At 39.5% G+C, this 26,577-nt stretch overlaps 2 protein-coding genes across 4 annotated transcripts in view; one reads left to right on the top strand and one right to left on the bottom strand.

The window, feature by feature from the left end:
• CDCA2 (cell division cycle associated 2) overlaps window positions 1-6,375 on the bottom strand; it is a 44,247-nt gene extending 37,872 nt beyond the window's left edge. Inside the window, exons 1-4 of one of the 3 annotated variants that reach the window (XM_044940176.2) lie at window positions 6,133-6,375; window positions 4,639-4,702; window positions 4,373-4,546; window positions 2,972-3,117 (exon numbers count right to left, since the gene is read on the bottom strand). In XM_044940176.2, coding sequence (XP_044796111.2) covers window positions 2,972-3,117; window positions 4,373-4,546; window positions 4,639-4,702 — 384 coding nt within the window. In that variant the 5' untranslated portion in view covers window positions 6,133-6,375. Of the gene's footprint in view, window positions 1-2,971; window positions 3,118-4,372; window positions 4,547-4,638; window positions 4,703-5,559; window positions 6,024-6,132 lie in introns of those variants that run through there. The other 2 variants (XM_006057340.4, XM_006057339.4) reach the window with 2 other exon arrangements.
• Window positions 6,376-6,557: 182 nt separating this feature from the next.
• Window positions 6,558-26,577, top strand: part of KCTD9 (potassium channel tetramerization domain containing 9) — a 79,952-nt gene continuing 59,932 nt past the window's right edge. Inside the window, exons 1-3 of the mRNA XM_006057341.4 lie at window positions 6,558-6,804; window positions 19,439-19,560; window positions 22,011-22,054. Of these exons, the coding sequence (XP_006057403.1) occupies window positions 6,757-6,804; window positions 19,439-19,560; window positions 22,011-22,054 (214 nt within the window). The 5' untranslated portion in view covers window positions 6,558-6,756. The remainder of the gene's footprint in view (window positions 6,805-19,438; window positions 19,561-22,010; window positions 22,055-26,577) is intronic.

Genomic DNA, 26,577 nt, shown 5'->3' with positions numbered 1-26,577 from the left:
TCTAAGGAAGAAAAACCTATAATGTCCTCAACAGGCCACCGTGAGAGATAGTCCCATCATGATATTTTATAACAGCAGGAATGGAGCTTCCAGAATGAAAAAGAAGGCCAAACAAAGGATAGGGAATCAAAGATAAGTTGAATGAATGAAGGAATGAATAGGATTTTTTCATTCTGTAAGCTAAAATACAACAGAAAATGCCTTCAAAATTTCAAAATTTTGAGGGAAAATAGGTCCAACCCAGATTTCGATACAGGATAAATCATAATTCAATTATGTTGGTAGGATAAACTTTGTCAGAGATGCAGAGGCTCCAGAAAAATGAGGCAGTGCACCAAGAAAAAATATGAGATTATGGAGAAAGGAAATACAAATAGGAGAGAAAAAGGAAATTACCAAGGATGGTGAAAAGAAGTCATGAAGTGACAGCTGTCCAGCAAATCTAGATCGAAGCTAATCTAAGTCAGAGTGCACTTAGAAATGAGAAAAGAATGGATGGACTCCTAAGATTTACAGTTCTGTCAGAGTGTAGGGATTCTCAAGATTACGTGATAAAAGATTAAACAAAGAAAGAAACAAAAAATGCAGGAGATGCAGGTTCGATCCCTGGGTTGGGAAGATTTCCTGAAGAAAATGGCAACCCATTCTAGTATTCTTTATTCTTGCCTGGAGAATCCCATGGACAGAGGAGCCTGGTGGGCTACAGTCCAGGGGTTGCAAAGAGTTGGACACAGCTGTGTACACATGCACACAAGCACACAAACACCACAGATAATACACAATAAACCCTTATTTAAACCAACATTGTAATTGGTTGTATTGGCAGGAAGGGGAAAGTGTTGGAATAGTTATGGTTAGGAGATGTGAGAGAGCGAAACCCTCATTTTTCACAGAAATAAAAACAATGACAGCAAATCTAAAACATAGGGACTTGCCTGGTGGTCCAGTGATTAAGACTCCACGCTTGCAATGTCATGGCTGCCAGGTTTGATCCCTGGTTGGGGAACTAAGATCACACGTGGTGTGCAGCACAGCCAAAACAACAACAAATACCACGCTCCAGGCAGAGTTGTAATTACTTCATATGTATTGATTTATTCATCCTCATAAAACTCTTGCTACTATTATAACCCATTTTATACAGGAGGAAAAGGACACAGAAGTCAACTAATCTGCCAAAGTCACAATGAACTAACAATAAACCCAAGAATCAAACACCAGCAATACAACCCCACAGGCCATGCTGCCGTCTACTCTAACACAGTTCTCAAGTCTTTACACTCTAAAAAATGAGCACTTCAGAGACTCTCAATTCATGTGGGTTGTATCTATCAAGAGTATTTCAAGAACTTTTTCAGAATTGTGGACATTTTTCTTTAATGCACCATAAAATTCAATAAAGATTTCTTAAAGGTTAGTTGCAATGTCAAATACGAAGTTCAAATTAGTTAAAAATTAGTCAAAAGTTCAAGTTAGGCCAATGAACTTTTCATATTATGTTATGTTAGAATCCATGGGCTTATCCTGCAACTTGAAGGTGTATTTTGCAAGCACTTGTCATGCAGAAAATACTGGTTCATTCAGCTGTGCATATCTTTCAAATGCTGACATATTTTATTATGCAATATCCAAACATCACATTCATTAATAGCCTCAAGGATCCATCAGAAAAGCAGTCACTGGGAAGTTGTCTAGTAAGTTCAGAGTGGTGGTGAATACAAGTTTTTCATAATCTGATTCTCTCTCAAAAACTTGAATTTTTTTCATTGGGAAGAAATACCTGTCTTTCCTTGAGACGGCAAGTTCACTGTTCATTTCTGAAAATGCCAGCCACATTCCCAAGTCTGGCTAACCATGTCTGTTTGTCATATAAATATGATGTTCCATGAAAATAATAGCTAGTTCAACTCTCTGCGCCGACCAGTCACATCCACGATTTTTCTGGAAACATCCACCACACTTTGGTATGTACTTTGAAAGTGCGTGGTGTCCACTTCCCATTTCATCACTCATAATATTTCAGGGTTGAAAAATTAAAATGGATGATTTTTTTATTGCTTCATCAAGGAAGTTTAGTGATACTGGACTTACTATTATTTCCTGTGAATGCTGAAGAGTGATGAACGTAAAATGACTGCTTGGTGCTATCAGCTTTTACACCATGAATATAACATCAACAGAGTGAAAAAAGGGCAAATTAACATCCTAGTGCTGTTTCAAAACATACTTTTGACCTCATGGACCTCTTGGATGGGACTCACAGATTCCCAGGAACCTACAGATAACTTTTGAGAAGGCTTGCAGTGCAGTAAACAGCCTTCCATATACACAGGGTCTAAAACTGAAAGATAAAGAAGTGTCAATAAAAGTACCTTTTCAAATAGGAAGGTCCAGACCAAAAGAGCCAAAGAAGGACAAGCCAGAGACTGTCTTTCACCACAAGTCTTCTACTATTTGACTTTTTAGAAGCATTTATTAGTCTAATAAAAATTGGTAAAAACATCTAAATACTTTCCCATCAACAGACAAATACTTAGCTCCTTTCCACAAAGTTATCCCAAATATATTTTATGGGGTGGGGGGGACTCTTATTTCTACACGCCAATGCATAGTAGTTATTATTAGACACTTACAGATGAAACATTAAAAGAAGAAGGTTGGAAAAACAAACACTGCCTCACCTCATTACACAAAACCAGAAAGGAACTAGACAGCAACTGGCAAACAAAATAGAAAGCTCTTCCAGAATGCCATTTCCATACAGCATCTCAAAACTCTTACTAGATCCATGCTCAACATCAACATTTCTGCTAAGGTCAAAATCTCTGTAAGACACAGAGAAGATATCCTCTTACCAGATTCAAAACAGATGAGGTGCACTGCAGAGCTCCAACACTGTACAAAAGCTTTCTAAACAGAGCAAAACATCCTCCTAGAAGAATTCATGATGGAACTTAGAAGAACACCATACCTGAAAAGGGGAAGTCTGGGTCAATGAAGCATTCTTTAAACTCCGCTGCTCGGCAACGAAACGAATTAGATGGTTTGTTTCAGGAAGGCCCCGAAGACCAACTGTAGACCGCCGTCTGGATTTTTTAAGGTAGGGTGATGACTTTCCTGTAATGAAAACTCTCTTTTATGTTGGAACAAAACAAAAGGCAATCATCAGTAATCATGCCCTGAATACCCCCATGATCCACTAGCCTGAGAGAGAACATGGTAAAAAAGTGATACAGAAATCTAAATGGAAAACTGTAAGGAAGACTGTTCAAACATTATCAGTTTTTGGGTAGGGACCTTTGTTTTGACTACTGATTTATTCCATGCCCTGGAGCTGTGCCCACAATATAGAAAGCGTTTATCAAATAGTTGTATAACACATTTGAATTAACATGCCTCATATTTTGTTTCATATTTCCTGCACAGGATTGGTATCGCTTGCTTTGGACTAAGAATTTCCCTTTATGAGAATTAGTCTAATCTCCAAGGACAATCTCCCCCTTGGCACATACTTTCAAGTTCTGCTATCTCAAGACGATTTGTTTCTCCTTGATATTTGTCTACCTTCAGCACATTACCCTGAATTCCAGCTGCACACCTAAACACACAAAATAAGTCTAGCTTTCTAAAGGTCTAAGAGCATTCTTCTTCTTCTTCTTTTTTTTTTTTTTAAAAGTTGCGGCATGCAGGATCTAGTTTCCAGACCAGAGATCCAACCTTGGTCCCCTGCATTGGGAGCTTGGAGTCTTAACCACTGGACCACCAGGGAAGTACCAAGTGGGATGTTCTTGAGAAGGGAGCACAGGATGGTTTGCCACTATGGTCTTGTCTCCATCATGTGTTATTAAGCTAGTGCCCTTTGGCTTTCAAGCACATTTTCCTCCATAGTTAAATGCTGTTATCTCATTCCATTCCTATTATTTATTTCTTCTCCAGGAAAAACAGACTTCAAAAGTGAATTTTATTTCTACTCTGTAAGGGAGATTAGCCCGGGTCAATTTTCTGTTTGTAAGTTTGAAGAGGCATACCCTACTCTTTCAATTTCATATTTTCTTAGTTGCCTTTCAACTTTCTCTCATTTTTGCTATACATGACTGTTGAATGTATTACTATTTAGGGCATACACCCTCCTGTATTCCATGTGTTGGGTCAAAGAGCAATTTGCACACATATCCTTTTCCAGTTTAAATACGGAGCATAGCTGTGAATCAGGAACAACATCATCTTGGTGCCCTGGCACCCTGATCTAGTAAGTTTGAGAGCCAGTCAATTTAGATACATAACATACTAAGCTAGATGGGCTAGGTGAACAGTACAGAGTTTAATTTTTAAACTTTTAAAAGCACTGCAACAAAGGGACAACAGTTCTTACCTGAAGAGTTATTTACAAAGCTTTCAGGTGAAATTCCCAATTGCTCCACAGTTACTGTGGACAAGTTCAAAGGTGATTTAAAAGTCTCTGATGTGTAACAATTAGGAGTCATTTCAGCTGCCTGCTTGTGGGGAGTTACAAGCTTCCCATTTCCCAAAACTAAAGGGGTTTTTCCTGAAACAGACAACATATGGTAGAGGTTAAACATCATTAAAAGATAGATATTTAAACCTTAAATTTCACAGAGACAACAGATCTCTACATACCAGCGTTATTAATAGGAGACTCCTTGGTTTGAAGGGGCTCGCAGTCTTGTGAACAAGTATCCATCTAAAGAGAGAGAGGAGGAAAAAGAAAAATAACCTCACCTCCAAGATTAATGTGATTTGATTGAGATCCTCTTTCAAGACTGAATTCTAATACAATCCATGTTGTTGCTGTTTAGTCGCCAAGTCGTGTTCAATTCTTTTGTGTCCCCATGGACTGTAGCCGGCCAGGCTCCTCTTTCCATGGGATATCCCAGGCAAGAGTACTGGAGCGGGTTGCCATTTCCTTCTCCAGGGGGTCTTCCCGACCCAGGAATTGAACCAGACAGCTCCTACGCTGACAGGCGGATTCTTTTTACCAGGGAAGCCCAACACAGTCTACTACACTGGCACGAAAACGGATGTCAAAAGACTACTTTAGGACCTCAAATTAAAGAGGAATGGAGGAGACTGCTTTTCGGGATGAAACGAAGCAGACCCCGTAAGCCAAGGATTTTCAACTTTAGGGAACATCAGACTCATCTGGGCACTCTGTTAGAGACGCACCTTTTGCAGACTCCCCAAAATTCAGGAGGTCTGCCCAGACCTCAGGAGTTTGCACGTTAAAAAGCACGCGGGTGATCCAGTGGAACACACTGCTGAGAAAACCCTCCGAAGAAACAGATCTGCGGCACTGTGCTGTGCTTAGTCGTGTCCGACTCTGCGACCCCATGGACTGTAGACAGCCAGCCTCCTCTGTCCATGGGACTATCCAGGCAAGAAGACTGGAGTGGGTTGCCATTCCCTTCTCCCGGGGATCTTCCCAACCCAGGGATCGAACCCAGGCCTTCCTCATTGCAGGCGGATTCTTCACCGTCAGAGCTACCAAGGAAGCCGAATCTGCACTAGTCTCTGAAATCCCAACCAGATGACTTGCCTTACCTCCCGTAGGGTTTATTTTGAACGCTACTCCGATGAATGTTGGGGCTGCCGTACCTTCTAGATCTCGGCTCTTTGGTCCTGAAGCATTCGCTCGAGAAAACAACTATCGGCCGCCAAGCCATCCGCGGGGGGCTCCCAGATCCCCCGCCGCCAACACCCCAACCTGAGACCGGAGTCCCTTACAGCCTTCCTTCCGCGAGGGCTCGGACCGCCGCCTGATTCAAATCGCCAGCCCCGCCTCCTCGGCGTCCGGGCGTTACTCTGCGAATCTCTACGCCGCCACCACATGCACGTGTGCGCGCGCACCCCGAACCCTGCCAGGCCTCTACATCGCCGTCCCAGGAACAGGAGAGGCTTCGTGGGCTCGAAGAGACACCACCACTAGCTGCCGATAACACACTGACCAAAGAGACCAGCTGTTGACCTCTGCCCGCAGGGACTACTTTCTGTGACAGCCTCGCGGAAGATCCCTTCGGGTAGTTTTTGTACCGTACCCCGCCTTTCGATTGGATGCTGCAAACTTCGAAAAGAATCCTTGGACCAATCAGGACAGAAAAGCGGACCGGCTCTTACCCAATCAGCGAGCCCCAGCCTCAGCCGTTTCCTCTGTGGGTTGGGCGAGGGGGAGGTGTTAAAGTTGGGAGGTGCTGACTGGTTATGGATCACTTCCAGCGCTCCACCTCCGTCTCTCAAACCCCGCCTTCGTATGCAGATTACTTCTACCTGGTGTTGGCTTTGCGCCTGCTCAGTAATGCTTTGAGCCGCCGTTCGGCTCCAGGTTGAGCTCTGATTGGCTGATAACCCTTCGCTGTCGGCTAGACTGCAGCTTCTCTTCCCTCCTTCCACCTGGGCTGGGTTAGTAAGAGCCCACCCAGTGCAGGGGGACGATTGGTTGAGTGCTGCCCTGCGCTGCCGGATGATTGGCGGAGCTTAGAGTCAGTCTGGGAGAGGTGGGGGAAGGGCCCCAGACTGACTGAAGAGCCCAGGGGCGGGGTGGGAAGGAGGACCGGCCAACCTTGGGGTGTGGGACGGAGTGTGCGTGCTTGTGTGTGTGTGTGTGTCAGTAAAGGAAGGAAGGTGGCGAAGGGAGGAGAGTCCGAGTGGGTGGAGGGAGGGGAAGGGCGGGAGAAGAAAAAGGTGGGAGGAGAGACAGGTGGGAGGGTGGCGACTCACTCAGGATCCGGTGGGGGCAACGCAATGAGGCGGGTGACCCTGTTCCTTAACGGCAGCCCCAAGAATGGAAAGGTAAGGGGGTCAGGAGGAGGCGAGGCGGGCCGGGCTGCGGGGGGCGAGGGCAGCGGAGTGCGGAGCGGGCTTGCGGGGCAGAGGGCTGAAGTTGGGGAGAGGGACTGGAAGCGGGGAGGTGGGCGTGCGCCGGGGCAGGGGGCGTCCGGGAGGAGGCCGACCTTGGGTCCCTGAGGCCTCCCCAACCCTGGGATCCTTAGCCCGCGCCTGCCCTTGGACTCCCCAGCTGCTCTGGGGATAGGCGCAGGTCAGTTTGGGCTTAAATGTTCTCAAGACCAGGTGTGGGTCCTGGAGTACAGAGGACTTGGAGGGCGTGGGGACGGTCACTGGCACCTGATGCTCAAATTCCGCTTCCCACCTCCGCCAAGACCCCGCTGCCCCTCGCCCGTGGCTGCAGAAGGCGCTGGTTCCCACCTTCGTGCTGAGTAATGGTCCGCTCCAGAAAGTGTTGGTTAACAACTAAAGCATTTAAGGGTGATCAGGTGAAAACAATTAAAACTTTCTATCGTGGCTAAGTAAAACGTTCTCTCAGCCTAAGTCGAATAGAGGGATGAAATAATAGTGACCTTTTCTAGATGGTCACCCCCCCCCCCCGCCCCCCAGCTTTTAGGATCCCACAGCACCACCGCCGCCAAAACTTCTGTACTCGCTTTATTAATATTTCGTACTATTTTAGTTTCTTAGAGGACTGGGACAATAGACCGAAGTGGATGGATTGGACATTACTCTTTGCTGTGTTAGGCCTTTGTTGAGGGTGTGGTGCAGAATATTTTTCCATCGCTGGAGCAAGCCAAAATGTATCCTGTTCCTTCTCAGCCCCTTGCCCCACCCATAAAAGTTGTTCGGCGTCTTTGGAAAATTTGACCGTTCAAGGCAGACATTTATGGTGTGGCTAAATGACATCTAGAAATTACTAAGCAACAGAGTCGGAGTTGAAGGTAGATTGGGCTCCCTGTCTTATCTGCCAGCATGTTTTCCGCATCTTTTGCACAAACTGTAAATTTTTAAATAGCGCAATTGTGCCACGGTATAAAAAAATGGCTTTCCAACTACTCTGTAGTTTTGAGTAAAAGTGCTCTAAAGATTTGAACCACGCTGTAGTTTTTTGACTGCAATTATCGTGTTCTTCTGGTTTTTAGAGATTTAGTATTCATTAAAAGAGAAGTAGCATAAATTCAAGTAATTGAGTTTTCATAAATTCTTCACAACATTCACTTTATTTCTGACTATTAAATTCTTCTGTACCTGGTTTGTCTGTTGATAACTACTACTACCCAAAACATATGTTGTTACTGAAAGAAATATTTAGTATATCCAAAGTTAAAATTGTAGTATGTTCTTGAAAACAGGCCTGTGACTGACCCTTTTCTTCAACATCTCTGCTATGTTATTTCATGGAAGACAAGATGTTTAGACCCAGCCATAAATTTTTAACTACTTCTCCTGAAACTACTGAGTTTTATTCTTGTCAAAAATTGGCTGGCTTAGTCTTGCCATATTTTTATTAAGGTGGCTTTTTTTTTTTTAAAACGTACTTTTGACTAGGTTAGCTTTTTGGATTTAAATATTAGTTTACTTAAATATTTTGCTAGAGAATCTCGGAAATTGGAAAAAAACTTCTCAAATAGTTAATTACAAACATTATAAAAACCCATATTGGAAAAGGCTAATATGATTCAATATTGAAAGTTAAGTCAGGGGCTTCCCTGGTGGTCCAGTGGTTAGGATTCCGTGCTTTCACAGCCGAGGGTGCAGGTTCAATCCCTGATCAGGGAACTAAGATCCCACAGGCAGTGCGAATCAACAAAAAAAAAAATTAAAAAGACATGTGATAATCTTTACTGCTTAACTGAAAAACATATTCTGTGCCGAAGTTTTCAGTGTTTCCTCCCCTCCCCTTAAACTGATTAAAAAAAAATACTATTACTGATTTTAAAAAATTACTCTTATTTGACCAAAGAAAGCAGAATAATACATAACAGCCTGCATTTTTGTATAGATGAAGTGACTGTACTTAGCCGGGGTTGGCATGATCTTGACATGATTTTCATGAAACTGAAACAGAGCACTACTGCAAGATAAACAGTTTGGTCTCTTGTCCACCAGTTGGAATATCTGTGTCACTTTCATTATCTCCATACTTAACCTAGCTTCTGTTTTTGTTATCCGGCCCTAAGAGTAATGCCTGTTTTTTTTTCACATAAGTTTCCCTCCTTTAAAGCTTGTTGAGCAATTGCCAACACTGGGTGGTGAAGCTTGGGGTTGGGGAGGCAGAGTCACTGCAGATTGTTGTTCAGTCGCAAAGTTGTATCCAACTCTGCATTTTTTAGTCACTGTCATTTCAGTTCAGTCGCTCAGTCATGGCCGACTCTTTGCAACCCCATGAATCGCAGCACGCCAGGCCTCTGTCCATCACCATCTCCTGGATTTACTCAAACTCATGTCCATAGAGTCGGTGATGCCATCCAGCCATCTCATCCTCTGTCATTCCCTTTTCCTCCTGCCCCCAATCCCTCCCAGCATCAGAGTCTTTTCCAAAGAGTTAACTCTTCGCATGAGGGGGCCAAAGTACTGTAGTTTCAGCTTTAGCATCATTCCTTCCAAAGAACACCCAGGGCTGATCTCCTTTAGTCACTGTAGAGGACAACATATGCTCACCACGACTTTTGACTTTGTATATTGAGTAAACGGAAGTATACTGAATGTTTTGATGTTGAAGACAGGTTGCGGGGAGGGGTGAGTTGTGCCTTCATTAAAGTGACACTTTCCCAAGTAAGGTTGTCTACCTCACAGGGCGTGCAAGAGGATCCAGTAATTTAAGAAGAAATACTACACCTTTTAAGTTTTTTTTGTTTTTACTTAAAGATACAAAATTACATCAAGACTTGATTTGGCCAATCTTGAAGGACACAGGTGCTTTTAGTCCTTGAGTGCGTCAACTGGTTAGCTGCTCCCTAAATGTTTATTGTTCTTTGAAATAGTAGCCAATGATAATCGGATGAGATCATCCCAATTAGCAAGACATTTAAAAATATTTTCCAGCACACAAAGATCACTTTAGACTTTTTTTTTCTTTTAATGTTTAAAGTCAATCTTATATTTGGCAGGAGTTCACTAAATTTAATGATATATATTTAAGGGATTTTTACTGGTTGACTCATTGTCTTAGGTCATTAAAAGTCCTTTTCTCATTTGGGAAATTATGTTTTCCCTGCCAGTGGTGTATACTTTGTAAATTAGTTTAAACTCTGAGCCACTGGGAAGTAAATGAATACGTGGATATTTGAGTATATCCCCCCAAGTGTTTCATGGATGGGTGCCTAGTCAAAAGAACTTGAAGGCCATATTTCTAAAAAATTGGACTCTTTAAATTTTCATTTTTTTAAGTTGCTACCAGAGTCAGGTTTGAATCTTTCATCCTTTCTCCACATGCCTCGGAATTCCCGTTCTCTTTTAAAATTCTCTGTAACGGTTGGCATCAAGGAATTTGAGAATGCAGTGAGTGGCTTCTGAGCTACTGATGTCAGTTCCATGTTTCTGAGCGTTGTGGACTTAAGTTGCTTTTTCTTTCTTCAGAATATTCAACCAGGCTTTTTGTATACCTTATTCATTGATTAAATTAAATCAGCAGTGACTGAGTACTGTCATATGAAGCACCATGCCAGGCACTGCAGCCATAGTGGGATGTGAAATAGATCTTAATTCTGTGCCGATGTTTACAATCTTGGCCCAAGACCTGTTTAAATCTGGCTTTAGAATTAAGTCAGAAATATGTTGTTAGTAAGTATCCAGAGTTGAATTTGTTGTATTAAGTTGAAGAAAGGTGAAAAATCTATGTAAAGCGTATGCATATTGAAATCAAAATAATAAAGAAACTTGCTTTCTGGATTTGCGTTCTCCATTGAATACATTTCTAAGAATTCATCCATATTGTCCCACATAGTGATAGTTTAGTCATTTTCACTCCTTTATAATAATTATGCAAATTATATACAAATACTATCACAATTTACCCATTCTCCTGTCAATGGACAGTTGGGGTGTTTATTTTCTTTATACTTTGCTATGAAGTTGATAGTCCTGAATAGTGTGGCATAGACTGGTGCGCATGTGCAAGTGTCTTTCTAGGGGAATGGTTTGCACACTTTAGCATGCATTGGAGTCTCCTGGAGAAACTGATCAACTATTGCTAGGCCCCACCCCCAGGGGCTTCCCAGGTGGCTCCCCGGTAAACAATCCGCCTGCTAATGTAGGAGACTCGAGATGCAGGTTCCATCCCTGGGTTGGGAAGATCATCTGGAGGAGGAAATGGCAACCCACTCCAGTATTCCTGCCTGGAAAGTTCCATGGACAGAGGAGCCTGGTAGGTTATAATCATGGGTTGCACAGAGTCGAACACTGGGCCACAGAGCACATACCACCCCCAGAGCTGTAAATTCCCAGGGTCTGAGTTAAGGCTAGGAGTTTAATTTTTAATCTACCCCTTAATGATCCTAATGCTGTTGGTTTAGAGAACTCACTTTCGAGAACCACTGCTCTAGGGTTGTAATTATTGGATGTTAGTTTTTGTGAATGTTTAGTTTTTTTAAGAATGTCAGATTTTTCAAAGTCATTGCAATAATTTATATCCCATGAGCATGGCATAAATCCTCTCGTTAATCCATATTCTCTTCAACACCTGCTGTGGTCAGACTTTAAAAATTTGGGATATTTTAATATGTCTTAGAGTCATCATTTTTAGAAATAAAATAATTTTAATTTTTTAAAATGTATGAAGCGGAAAGGGTAGATAACTTTATTCTACATTTAGTTATTGTGATTGGCGGGCCAGTTGGGTAAATTGACTTGCATAAATCCAGTAAGTGTTTATTGATTGTATATTATGTAATAGGTACTGTGGGCATGTAAGAAAAACACGTTTTAAATATAGGTTTTACTTTTTAAATTTGAATAGCATAGGTTACGATTTGAGAACAATGTTTAAAGGTAAACTAAACTTCAATAAACTGATATGTCCTGGTAGGCATTTTTTACTTTCCTAGTCGGTGGATAGCTTTCACTTGTAATGGGATCTGAACTTTAGAAAGAATTAAGTTAAACGCTAATATAATCTAGTGGCCATAAAGTTTAATAGACATACTTCTCAACTTTCTCCATAGAATGCTTCCATTCGAAGGATAGTGCCTAGGTTATTAAAATGGTTAATCATAGTGACATGAAAACTTGAAGTCCACACTAGGAAGTATAACACACATGAAACAGATAGCCATTGTAAGCATGAACATTTTATAAATGCTTGGCCTCTCTGAGGACTGGAGTAATAAGCTTAGTAAGTAACAACTCATATCCATGACATACAAGCTTTCCAATGTCACCTTTTCTCAACAGTGTTGATAGATAATGAAAGGTATATATGTAGCCTGTTTGAATCTCACCAACTTAAAATCTTTTCCAGGTGTATCACATTTTAAAAATTGTATCCTATTTTAAAATTTGATATCTCATTGGTTTATATAAAAGATTTTAAGTATTACGTCTGCAATCGTACTTGTGAGTTATTTGTTAGCATACTCAAGAGAGTCAGCTAAAGCAATTTTGTTGAAAACAAATGCTGCAATTGCCTTTCAAATGAAAAACAAGTATATTGGCCCAACTTAAAGGGAATTTTCAAATATTCAGTACCGTAAGATTCTTGCCAGTAATTTCAGTGCTGTTTTCTCTCATCGATGGCCCTTTGGTGATCTCATTTAAAAAGCATTGTCCATTACCAGATTACTTGTCAATTGCTAAAATAATTCTTATTTGTAAATCTAGTATCTAGAGCTATGGAAACTGTAAGTTATAACTTTTTTCTCTTATTGCATAAAAGATGTTCATTGTAACAAGTCTGGAGTACAAAAAGTCTCACAAGATAAGTGAACCTTAACTCTACTATCCAAAAATGGCCACTTTCTATAGTTACATGAACTCTATGAACATTACTTTAGAATTGCATTTCTGCTGTGTACTTTGTTTTTTACCTAATGTCAGTGGAAAAGACTTAAATATAATTGACTCACACAAAAAGATGCATCCTCATTCAGCATTCTGAAAGCAATGAAAATTTCATCTGACATTCAGGAAACATTTATCAGAGTCCTATTATGAGCCAGATACTTACTGTGACACTTAAGAGGATCCTTCTTTTTAAACTGGCTGCATTTTGTGTGTGTGTGAGTGTCAAGATATGTGGGTTGTACAGGGAGGTCCTTCTTCAACAATTACAGGGGCTTGTTGGTTACCTAAATTCACAGAACAAATAATGACTTTTTACAAACTAAAAAATTTTTATTAAAACTTTACAGCCTTGATAGGAAGTCAGGTTAGAAGAAATTTGGTCAAATGATAAATTGTGTTCAGTACTGTGTTAGGCCTTATTTAAGTCATAAAGGCAAACGTAATTTGTGTCTAGAATGTGCTCTTTAATAGTTCTACAGCCTACAAAAAAAACACCTGTTGTATTTTGATTGCCTTGCAATTGCCAAACTGTGTGGTGTGTGGCTTTTTTTAACCTTAATTTTACCTTATAATGAAATTTTACTTCAGTGGGAAACGAAAGATGGCAACTACTCCACCTTCTGTACAAAAAGGATTTAAGCTGGACTCTACTACTTGGTTATTGTGAGTTGTTGTGACATGGTCAAACCTAACAATTAATATATCTGGTTCTTTGTTCTCCATTTTATTCTGCTCTTTGAAACAATGGTACTCAAAGAACTTCTGTGATGAAGGAAAACTTCCATATCTGTGCTGTTCAATATGGTAACCACCAGCCAGTGTGGCTGCTGATCACTTGAAATATGGCTGATGTAACTGATGAACTTAACTTTTATTGTAATTAGTTGTAATAAAATTAAATAGCCTCTGGAGAAGGAAATGGCAACCCACTGTAGTATCTTTGCCTGGGAAACTCCATGGAAAAGAAAAGATTATTATGCCTGATTATTTTCTTTATTATGATAAGGTGGAGATACAACATCCCAAAATGTATGAGATGCAGCAAAAGCAGTTCTACGAGAGAAGTTAGTAGTGATAAATGCTTACATTAAAAAAAAAAACAACACAAGATCTTTAATAACTAACGTAAAAAATTTAATAGCCTCTCATAGCTAGTTACTTCCAAGTTTGACAGCATGGCTTTCAAATGTGGTAGGTGCCCTTTATTTTCATGAGGAAACAGCTGACCCACAGAAAAAATCAAGTCAATCATATGGAAGTAGAAAACAATTTAATTTGTAGTTTTGGAAAAAAAATAAGTTGTATAAAATGGTATGCTCTACTATTTAAATTCAGGAGCATTATGTAGAGAGATACATTAAATTTTCATCATTTTATGTTGCTTGAGGGAGAGAAGTAAAAAGAAATGGGGTGGATAAAGTTGATCTTAGGGCAAGGAGGGGATAATGTCAGGAAAAATAAAGCCATGTGAAGATACACAAGAAGCAGAGAGCCAAGAGACCAACCAAAGCAAATTCAGAACAACTTTTACAGCCTGGGAACTGCTAGGGGAGAGTAGGAAAATCTATCGTCAGCATTCTTGTCATAGTTGCCGTTATACTAAGAATTTTCTAGATCTTTCTCCTTCTCTGGAACTTTGTGTCTGAAATGACAGAATTACAGGCTCTGCTGCAAAGGTGAAAAATGATATGAAACAGAAGGGACATATTTTCTTCAGGATACAATCATTTATGGCATGTCTGCAGTGTGCATTCTTTCTCCAGAAAGAATGAAGGGATGGAGCCAAAGCAAAAACAACACCCAGTTGTGAATGGGACTGGTGATGGAAGCAGGGCTGGATGCTGTAAAAAGCAGTACTGCATAGGAACCTGGAGTGTTAGGTCCATGAATCAAGGCAAATTGGAAGTGGTCAAACAGGAGATGACAAGAGTAAACATCGACATTCTAGGAATCAGTGAACTAAGATGGACTGAAATGGGTGAATTTAACTCAGATGACCATTACATCTACTACTGTGGGCAGGAATCCCTTAGAAGAAACAGAGTAGCCATCATAGTCAACAAAAGAGTCCGGAATGCAGTACTTGGATGCGGTCTCAAAAACGACAGAATGATCTCTCTTCATTTCCAAGGCAAACCATTCAGTATCACGGTAATCCAAGTCCATGCACCAACCAGTAACGCGGAAGAAGCTGAAGTTGAACGGTTCTACGAAGACCTACAAGACCTTTTAGAACCAACACCCCAAAAAGATGTCCTTTTCATTATAGGGGACTGGAATGCAAAAGTAGGAAGTCAAGAAACACCTGGAGTAACAGGCAGATTTGGCCTTGGAGTACAAAATGAAGCCGGCAAAGGCTAAGAGTTCTGCCAAAAGAGCACACAGTTCATAGCAAACAGCCTTTTCCAACAACATAGGAGAAGACTCTACACATGGATGTCACCAGATGGTCAACACTGAAATCAGATTGATATATTCTTTGCAGCCAAAGATGGAGAAGCTCTATACAGTCAGCAAAAACAAGACTGGTATCTGACTGTGGCTTGGATCATGAACTCCTTATTTCCAAATTCAGAATGAAATAGAAGAAAGTGGAGAAAACCACTAGACCATTCAGGTATGACCTAAATCAAATCCCTTATCCCTAAATCAAATACAATGGAAGTGAGAAATAGATTTAAGGGACTAGATCTGATAGACAGAATGCCTGATGAGCTATGGATGGAGGTTTGTGACATTGTACAGGAGACAGGAATCAAGAGCATCTCCAAGAAAAAGAAGTGCAAAAAAGCAAAACGGGTATCTGAAGAGGCCTTACAAATAGCTGTGAAAAGAAGGGAAGCAAAAAGCAAAGGAGACAAGGGAAGATATACCCATTTGAATGCAGAGTTCCAAAGAATAGCAAGGAGAGATAAGAAAGCCTTCCTCAGCAATCAATGCAAAGAAATAGAGGAAAACAACAGATGGGAAAGGCTAGAGATCTCTTCAAGGAAATTAGAGACACCAAGGGAACATTTCATGCAAAGGTGGGCACAATAAAGGACAGAAATGGTAGGGACCTAACAGAAGTAGAAGATATTAAGAGGTGGCAAGAATACACAGAAGAACTGTACAAAAAAGATCTTCACGACCAAGATAATCACAATGGTGTGATCACTCACACTCACCTATAGCCAGACGTCCTGGAATGTGAAGTCAAGTGGGCCTTAGGAAGCATCACTATGAACTAAGCTAGTGGAGGTGATGGAATTCCAGTTGAGCTATTTTAAATCCTGAAAGATGACTCTGTGAAAGTGCTGCACTCAATATGCCAGCAAATTTGGAAAACTCAGCAGTGACCACAGGACTGGAAAAGGTCAGTTTTCATTCCAATCCCAAAGAAAGGCAATGCCAAAGAATGCTCAAACTACCACACAACTGCACTCATCTCACATGCTAGTAAAGTGATGCTCAAAATTCTCCAAGCCAGTCTTCGGCAATATGTGAACCGTGAACTTCCTGATGTTCAAGCTGATTTTAGAAAAGGCAGAGGAACCAGAGATCAAATTGCCAACATCTGCTGGATCATCGAAAAAAGAAGAGAGTTCCAGAAAAACATCTATTTCTGCTTTATTGACTATGTGGACTGTGTGGATCACAATAAACTGTGGAAAATTCTGAAAGAGATGGGAATACCAGACCACCTGACCTTGAGAAATCTGTATGCAGGTCAGGAAGCAACAGTTAGAACTGGACATGGAACAACAGAATAGTTCCAAATAGGAAAAGGAGTACGATAAGGCTGTATATTGTCACCCTGCTTATTTAACTTATATGCAGAGTACATCATGAGAAACCCTGGGCTGGAGGAAGCACAAGCTGGAATCAAGATTGCCGGGAGAAATATCAATAACCTCAGATATGCAGATGACACCACCCTTATGGCAGAAAGTGAAGAAGAACTAAAGAGCTTCTTGATGAAAGTGAAAGAGGAGAGTGAAAAAGTTGGCTTAAAGCTCAACATTCAGAAAACGAAGATCATGGCATCCGGTCCCATCACTTCATGGCAAATAGATGGGGAAACGGGAAACAGTGGCTGACTTTATTTTTCTGGGCTCCAAAATCACTGCAGATGGTGATTGCAGCCATAAAATTAAAAGACACTTACTCCTTGGAAGAAAAGTTATGACCAACCTAGACAGCATATTAAAAAACAGAGACATTACTTTGCCAACAAAGGTCCATCTAGTCAAGGTTATGGTTTTTCCAGTGGTCACTTATGGATGTGAGAGTTGGACTATAAAGAAAGCTGAGCACCAAAGAATTGATGCTTTGAACTGTGGTGTTGGAGAAGACTCTTGAGAGTCCCTTGCAAGGGACTGTGAGGAGATCCATCCAGTCCATCCTGAAGGAGATCAGTCCTGGGTGTTCATTGGAAGGACTGATGCTGAAGCTGAAACTCCAATACTTTGGCCACCTGATGCAAAGAGTTTACTCACTGGGAACGACCCTGATGCTGGGAAAGATGAGGGCAGGAGGAGAAGGGGACGAGGGAGGATGAGATAGTTGGTTGGCATCACCAACTCAATGGACATGGGTTTGGGTGGACTCCGGGAGTTGGTGATGGACGGGGAGGCCTGGCGTGCTGCGTGGTTCATGGGGTCGCAAAGAGTTGGACACGACTGAGCAACTGAACTGAACTGCAGTGTGTACAAAAGACTATGCCAAGTGCTTTGTGTGATTATTTTCTTTATTATGGTAAAATATACATAACATAAAAGTGCCATTTGAGCCATTTTGAGAACACATTTCATCAGCATTAAGTACATTCACAATGTATATAACCTGACCACTTTTTATTTTCAAGACTTTTGCATCATCCTAAACAGGATCTATGTACCCGTTAAGCAGTAACTCTTCATTCCCCCTTCTGCTCAGGTCATCTTTGTTTTTTTTACTTTCTATCTCTATGAATTTGCCTATTCTAAGTGGAATCATGTGATATTTGTCCTTTTTTTTGGTCTGGTTTATTTCACTTAGAGTAATGTTTCTAAGATTCATCTATGTTGTAGCATGTATCAGATTGTATTCCTTTTTATAGCTGAATGATATTCCATTGTATGAAAATACCACGTTTTGTTTATCCTTGTGTTTATGAGCACTCGGATTGTACATTATTTTTAATAATCCACCTTGTTCCCTTTAAACTGTTTGCCTACAGCTCTTCCCCTAAGTGCCCCAACTTGGCAACACTTCTCATAGGTTATGATCCAAAATAAAAGAGTTCGAATCTCTGTACTGTGCTGTTGAGAGACTGGGCACTCCTATATTGGCAGGCAACCCCCTCCGTGCTCGATTATTCATTTACTTAACGAAAAATTCAGTCTACTATACTTCAGTGACCAGTGAACAAATGACCAGCTCTGGTTCACATTTCACATGACACCTGTGTCCAGTATTTTATGGGAAGTCTGTTTCAGGTCATGCTTCAGGTTCAGCTCCTCACCTACTTTTTATCCATAATTTTCAGAGATCTGATAGTGGTACAACTATACAACAAAGCCACTGGAAGCATATAGTTACAGTTAGGACCAGAGCCAAAAATTCACTCCATGTGAATAGTCTCAACCTCTTACATGAGCAGTTGCATGTATGTTGCACTAGTATCAGACTGCCTGGTTTAAAGGAGAATGGAGCAATTTATTGTAACCCAGCCCTGTGCTGTATTTAGTCCAAATCTGGCTTTTATAAAATAATACAATTTTTGAAGTTAGATGAAGTGGGAAGTTGTTAACTGTTTATAAGATACTTGATATGGTAAATGTTTTAATAAGCAGTAAGTTTCTTTTTTTTTTTAATCATTCATTTAACAAAGAAGTCATGTAAAAGCAACAACATAAAGACTTAACAGGTCCCAGGCACTTTGCGAAGCTCTGATCATGCATTAATTCATTTCATTCTCCTGACGACTTTCTGATGCAGGTGCACACTATTCATTTCTCCTTAAAGCCACACAAGCATGAAGAGGTCAATTTTTCTTGAGCTGACAGCTAGGAAATGGCAGAATCTAAATTCAAGTGTGGGTCTCTTTTATATCAGAACTGGAGCACTGTTTAATGTACCGTAAGATTGTATCAGTTTGGTTTTAGTTAGAGCTGATTTCTCTAGTTTCGGATTTCAACAGTATTGTGGCACTGTGTAAGTATTTGAGTCATCAAAAGAAGAGAGACACTGTTAACATGTTATTGACCAGGGGAATTTTGCAGAAACTAACACCTGTGGCAGACTTCGCAGGTGGAGTGCCTGTCAATGCAGGGTACACGAGTTTGATCCCTGGGTTGGGATGATCCCCTGGAAAAGGAAATGGCAGCCCATTCCAATATTCTTGCCTGGGAAATCCCATGGACAGAGGAGCCTGGCGGGCTACAGTCCACAGAATCACAAAGAGTTGGATGTGACTGAGCATGTGCGCGTGTGCAAACATGTTACTTGTGTTAATACATCTCAGGTCAATAATGTGTTAAGGATCTCTCAAAATCTTTTTATGTGATACTCTGATTTTTTTTTTTTAAATCTCGTTTACAGTGTGGTGGTTTGTAATTTGGAAGTGACAAAATTGATTATGTAAGTTGTTCAAATTAATCTGGTGTGTTTACAGGTGGTTGCTGTATATGGAACTTTATCTGATTTGCTTTCTGTGGCCAGCAATAAACTCGGCATAAAAGCCACCAGTGTGTATAATGGGAAAGGTGGACTGATTGATGATATTGCTTTGATCAGGTAACCTTCACCTTTTTATTAGCTGTCTACAGTGTACCCTCAGCTTCTTGATGCTTTGCTATCCCCCTTAAGTGGTAGTTAATCCCTATTAAGAATACAGGATTTTGGCAAATGATTGACTGGAATTTACTCTTTGGAATTTAAATAGTTTGGACTTAGGGTGCATTGATCAGCTGGAAAACCCTGAGTACATTCCAGTATACTCATAGTCTTTCTGCAGAGTCCATATATGCTTGTGAGGACCTCTCTATATTGATAGAAATGGATCTAGTAAGACATGAATTATTAATGTTAGAAATTTAATTGTTCTCCTTTATGTGGTACTGCTTATTGTTCAATTCATTTCCTAAGAGCGCTTTTGAATTTTATAAGCGTCATGGAGAGCTACTCTGGGGAAGACTTACCAAAAGTAAGATAGAATGTTAACTATAGTTAACTTACCCATGATCCACCATGATAGTGGTTTAGGTTGGTTTGTTTTGGGGTTTTGTTTTTTAAGTGTGCCAGGAATATTTTAAAACCAGTGTCCAGTTCACCTCATTCCATCCTCATGGGATCATAGACTTTTGGAGCAGGAGTGGGCTTAAAGAAGATGGAATGGGAGCAGATACTAAGTACTGACGCTGTGCTAGTTAGTTGTATTTGCTTTGCCCACGTTACCTCATTTAATTGGCAAAGGCATGGGCTTTTTAAACATGATATTGTGAAGATGATGCTCTAAATTATGGTAGTATACAAAATTTAATTTTCATTTAAACCCATCTTAGAATAACATTTCAGTATAACATACTGCCTTTAAACACTTCTGGCCCCTTTGTTTTATGCATGAGAAAACTAAACATCTGAAAAGTAGAAGGACTTACCCAGCTCATTTGGTTTAATAGTTGACTCTGATTAATGAGAGGAAAACACATTTTTATATTACCCTTAAAAAATTAACTGGCATGGTGAACAAGCAGAAAAGGTTATAAGCTTAAAAGATACAGATTTAAAGTCCAAAGAAATTGGGAGAATTTCTTAGTTTTTAAGTATTTATCTCCCAGCTTTGGTTTCTTTGGATTATCACATTGTTGAATGATTTATCAACCTTAATTTCTCCTGAGGAAACACACTCTGCTTCCAAGGAAAGTTCTGTGTTCCTGTGATGTGTTATTTAGAAATATAATTTATACTTTAGAATTAAAAATTTCTACAACATAGGTTATAATCGAAGAAGGTCGTAACTGAAACCTTCTGAACTATAGAATACGTACTGTTTAGAACTCAAATTGAGTTCTGCCAGAGGGGAAGGAGGTTCAGATTAGGAGGTATAAACTTCCACACAAAATAGATAAGTCACAGGCATGAAATTTGCACCACAAAGAATACAGTCAGTAATACTGTAATAATTTTGTATGGGGACAGATGGTTACTTATTGTGGAGCAGCCATCAGATGGTAGACTTATTGTAGAGATCATTTCATATATTTCATTGTCAAATCACTGTATTGTACACTTGAAACTAACATAATATATGTCAACTATACTTCAATTAAAAAGGATAAGAAATAGCATTTATGTATATTGTATCATATCTACCTGTTTAATAATTTGTGGTTCACAATATAAGCTCTGATAATTTATTTATATTAATGGTGAAGTGGGGCAGGGGAGGATAAACACTGATAATCCAGATGTTTGGATTATTTGTATTTGTTTATATTTAGGTAAATATAGTGTATTAGTGTTTATAGGTGTGTTACTTCCAACAACATTCTTCCAAGATATAATATGAAAATTTATTTTCATTACCAAATCAAAGAACAGATGATGATGTGGGAGAAAACCCTAATAATTTTTTTTAGGGTTACAGAAATAAAGTGAAAAAAGAAGAGTTGGCTATAGTTTTAATCATATCCTTTGAGCATAACGGTATATTTTTCAATTGATGAGAAAGCTGAATTCACATAACTTATATAGTGGGTTTGTTTGTTTTTATTTCCATTTCAAAAGTACTTTCATGTGCAGAATCTTCTTTGAATTTAAATCCAGAAACAGTTAAGTCAGAGGGTTAAGCACTTTGAATTTTATGAAAGTCACAGAGACCTACTTTGGTGAAAGCTTGCTAAATAAGTAAATCAAGTTAACTTATCAGTGATCTACCCCAATAGTGGCTTTTGGTTTGTTTCTTTTTTTTTTTTTTTTTAAATACCCAAGGCAGATTTATCCCTTTAAATAAGTGTCTAGTGAACCTTATTTCATTCTCATCAGATCATAGAATTTAGGAGCAGGAAGAGGCTGAAGTAACCTGGGTTTAAACAGAAAGCACTAGAAACTTGGTCAACTTCTTTACATCATAGATAGCAAAACCTGTCTTCTATAATATTCTCTATAATGTAGACCCTCTAGTCAACATAATTAATGTGATTTCTGGATTTTGATGGTGGCTTTTTAAATTTTGATTTCCCCAGGGATGATGATGTTTTGTTTGTGTGTGAAGGAGAACCATTTATTGGTAAGTGACTCCCTTAAAAGCCAATTTTGTCTGCCAAAATAGAGATGAAATTTCGAATATTTTACTGGCTTTACTAAGCCAAACATTAAAAAGGATCTTGTGGCAGTATTCAACTCTTCATAGCTCTTTGGATTCTGCATTGGGGTTGGGGGAGTGTGAAAGTAAATTTCTAACTTAAATTAGATGATCATATTTTAGTATGGATACTTCATCTTTTATGTGTTTTTAAAATGCTCTAGATGTGCACATATCCATTAATTATGACACAATAAGGTAGTTTTGATTTTAGAACTCTGTTTTCTTGAAATTTTCTCTGATAGTAGTTACCAAATCTCTCTGCTGTGTTACATATTTTTAAGCATGTATAGGTTGCAGAGGGCTTCCCTGGTGGCTCAGTGGTAAAGAATCCACTTGACAGTACAGGAGACACGGGTTCGATGCCTGAGTCGGGAAGATCCCCTGGAGAAGGAAATGGCAACCCACTCCAGTATTCTTTCCTGGGAAATCCCACTGACAGAGGAGCATGGTTGGCTACTGTCTTGGAGTTAGAATTGGACATGACTGAGCAACTAAACAACAGATTGCTTGCAAAAGTAATGTGTGACAATCATTCACAACAGAAAAATCAGTCAAAGATGCCAGTATCAACCACACACACTCATACACATATATACATACTACCCTTTAATTTTGAAGAAAGCAGGTACAGTGTATATCTCAAAAAGCCTGAGGCTTAAATAAGGTAAATATTCTTTAATGAGTATCTGACATAGTTTCAGACAATCACACTATGAATATTTAAGTATTTTTTAAGCCTTCTCAATATTTGTGTTTATTGAGTGGAGGTAGTTCTTAGGATCATCATATGGCAACTTAGAAGTAAGTGCATATTCTCTGTCTTTGCCTTAAGGCTGTGAACACAAAATTTTTCTCATCTTTTTTTACCTGTTAACCTAACAGAGTGGCAGGTAGTAGTCACTTAATTGAGTCATTGCATACAAATAAACAATAAAAAGTGATTTAGTGTTTTTTGTTTCATCATTCTGAGCTTTTAGAGTTAAAAATATTGGGTATGTTTTCATCCTCTGCATTTATTGATACCTAGATTATTTTACTTTTGACCAGTGGAAATCCCTTGAAGTTTTCCTCTTATACAAACCTGTTAGTCTTTTACAGATTCCTTACTGTCTGGAATAGCAAAATGTTCATCTGATACTTCTCCTGTCCTAAACCCAGATCAGTTTTTTGTTATTGGAAACCTTCATATCTTTTAGTGGAAAATGTCATTTCAAGACACAATCTGGGTACTAGGGAGGCTCATTGCTCCTGAGTTCCTCATTGTTACTAGGTTTTTTGGTGAACAAAATTTGAAATACATAGCTAGTGGATAAGATTCATATGTAATAAATGTTATAGAAAGCTTTATATCATATATAACATAGATAAAATACCTCATGAAAGTGACTCAGTTGTGTCTGACTCTTTGCGACCCCATGGACTCTCCTTGGAATTCTGCAGGCAAGAATACTGCAGTGGGTAGCCATTCCCTTCTCCAGAGGATCTTCCCAACCCAGGGATTGAACCCAGATCTCCCACATTCCAGGTGGATTCTTTACCAGCTGAGCCACCAGGAAAGCATGGGTTCATGCTTTGGTTTATAATTAGGATTATAAGATTTTGTTTTGCATCGAGAATATATTTTGCAAACTTTTACACTGATACCAAAGCCAGGCAAAGACACTACAAGAAAATTGCAAATATCCTTTATGAATATTGACATTAAAATCCTGAGCAGATTATGAGCAAACCAAAGAAGTATATTGAAAGGGTTATACTCTATGACCAAGTGGGATTTATTCCTGGAATTTGAGAATGGGCCAACAGACAAAAAGGAATCAATCTGATATGTCACCTTAGTAGAATGAAGGAAAACCCCCGAAATATCTCCAGTGATGCAATGAAAGATTTTGACAAAATTCACATCTTTTCACAATAAAAACACTTAGCAAACTAGAAATAGAAGGAAACTTACTATGATAAAGGCCATATATGAAAAACCCACAGCTACCAACATACACAGTGGTGAAAGACAAAGTTTTTCCACTAGAATTAGGAACAATGCCCACTTTTGCAACTTCAGATTGATATTATATTAGAGGTTCTAGCCAAATCAAACAGGCAAGAAGTAAAATTATTTCTATTCTCAGATAACATGATCTTGTATTTAGATAAACCCTAAACACACATGAAGTTAGAGCTAATAAATGAATTCAGCAAACTTCCAAGAGTCAAAATCAACACACAAAAATCAGTTGTATTTCTATATACTAGCAATGAACAATCCAAAAATATATACTTAAACAGTTCAATTTACAATAGCATAAAAATAAAATGCTTAGGAATGAATGTAACCCCTATCAAAATCTAAATAATGATGAAGCTTTGAAACTAGGGAGCGCTGGTGGTTGTACAACATTGTGAATGCACTAAATGCCACCTAATGGTACACTTAAAATGCTTAATCATATTTCGTCTGGGCAATATTCCAACTTGTGTCTTTTTCTTGTTTCCTCCCAGCATTTTACTTTTGGAATATTTCAGTAAACATCCATATACTCATCACCTAGATTCTACTCATTAGCAGTTTACTATGAATTATTATTCTTTGCTGCATAATGATCCATGTTTCTACCAGTCCATTTTATTTTTTGATGCATTTCAAAGAGATTGTCATTATCAATACACTTCACCCCTGAACATTTCAGCTACATATCATCAACTAGAGCTCAATATGTTTTACTTATTTTTGAGTTAAACTTTCATAAAATGCATAAATTTTAAGTGTATCTTACTGAGTGTTGACAAATGTACCCATCTGTGTAACCCAAACCCCTATCAAGATAAGAATGTTACAATCATCCTAGAAATTTGCCTCAGGCTCTTTCTTAGTCCCACCCCTACCCCACCAAAGACAACTACTAATTTTGTCCCTACCATACAATAATTTTCCCTATTATATAAACCTTCATATAGTTAGAATCACAGAACATGTATTCTTTTGTTAGAATCACAGAACATGTATTCTTTTGTATGAAGCTTCTGTCATTCAACATGATGTCTTAAGAACTGATTCTCTTTTCAGTTCAGTTCAGTAGCTCAGTCCTGTCCGACTCTTTGCGACCCCATGGACTGCAGCACTCCAGGCTTCCCTATCCATCACCAACTCCCAGAGCCTACTCAAACTCATGTCCATTGTATCGGTGATGCCATCTAACCATCTCATCTTCTGTCGTCCCCTTCTCCCGCCTTTATCTTTTCCAGCATCAGGGTCTTTTCCAGTGAGTCAGTTCTTCAGATCAGGTGGCCAAAGTATTTGAGTTTCAGCTTCAGCATCAATCCTTCCAATGAATATACAGGACTGATTTCCTTTAGGATTGACTGGTTGGATCTCCTTGCAGTCCAAGGGACTCTCAAGGGTCTTCTCCAACACCACAGTTCAAAAGCATCAATTCTTTTCGTGCTCAGCTTTCGTTATAGTCCAACTCATATCCATAAATGACTACTAGAAAAACCGTAGCTTTGACTAGATGGACCTTTGTTGGCAAAATAATATCTCTGCTTTCAATATGCTATCTAGGCTGGTCATAGCTTTTCTTCCAAGGAGCAGGTGTCTTTTAATTTCATGGCTGCAATCACCATCTGCAGTGATTTTGGAGCCCCAAAAAATAGCCAGCCACTGTTTCCACTTTTCCCCATCTATTTGCCGTGAAGTGATGGGACCGCATACCATGATCTTCGTTTTCTGAATGTTGAGCTTTAAGCCAACTTTTTCACTCTCCTCTTTCACTTTCATCAAGAGGCTCTTTAATTCTTCTTCACTTTCTGCCATAAGGGTAGTGTCATCTGTGTATCTGAGATTATTCATATTTCTCCCGGCAATCTTGATTCCAGCTTGTGCTTCATCCAACCTGGCATTTCACATGATGTACTCTACATATAAGTTAAATAAGCAGGGTAACAATATATAGCCTTGATGTACTCCTTTCCTGATTTGGAACCAGTGTGTTGTTTCATGTCCAGTTCTAACTGTTGCCTCTTGACGTGCATACAGATTTCTCAGGAGGCATGTCTGGAGGTCTGGTATTCCCATCTCTTGAACAGTTTTCCACAGTTTATTGTGATCCACACAGTCAAAGGCTTTGGCATAGTCAATAAAGCAGAAGTAGGTGTTTTTCTGGAACTCTCTTGCTTTTTCGATGACCCAACAGATGTTGGCAGTTTGATCTCTGGTTCCTCTGCCTTTTCTAAATCTAGCTTGAACATCTGGAAGTTTTCAATTCACGTACTGTTGAAGCCTGGCTTGGAGAATTTTGAGCATTACTTTTCTAGTGTGTGAGATTAGTGCAGTTGTGCAGTAGTTTGAACATTCTTTGATATTGCCTTTCTTTGGGATTGGAATGAAAACTGACCTTTTTCAGTCCTGTGGCCACTGCTGAGTTTTCCAAATTTGCTGGCGTATTGAG

The sequence above is a fragment of the Bubalus bubalis genome, chromosome 3 (genome assembly GCF_019923935.1).
Source record: "Bubalus bubalis isolate 160015118507 breed Murrah chromosome 3, NDDB_SH_1, whole genome shotgun sequence".
NCBI lineage: Eukaryota > Metazoa > Chordata > Mammalia > Artiodactyla > Bovidae > Bubalus > Bubalus bubalis.
This window is presented reverse-complemented; position numbering and strand designations above follow the sequence as displayed.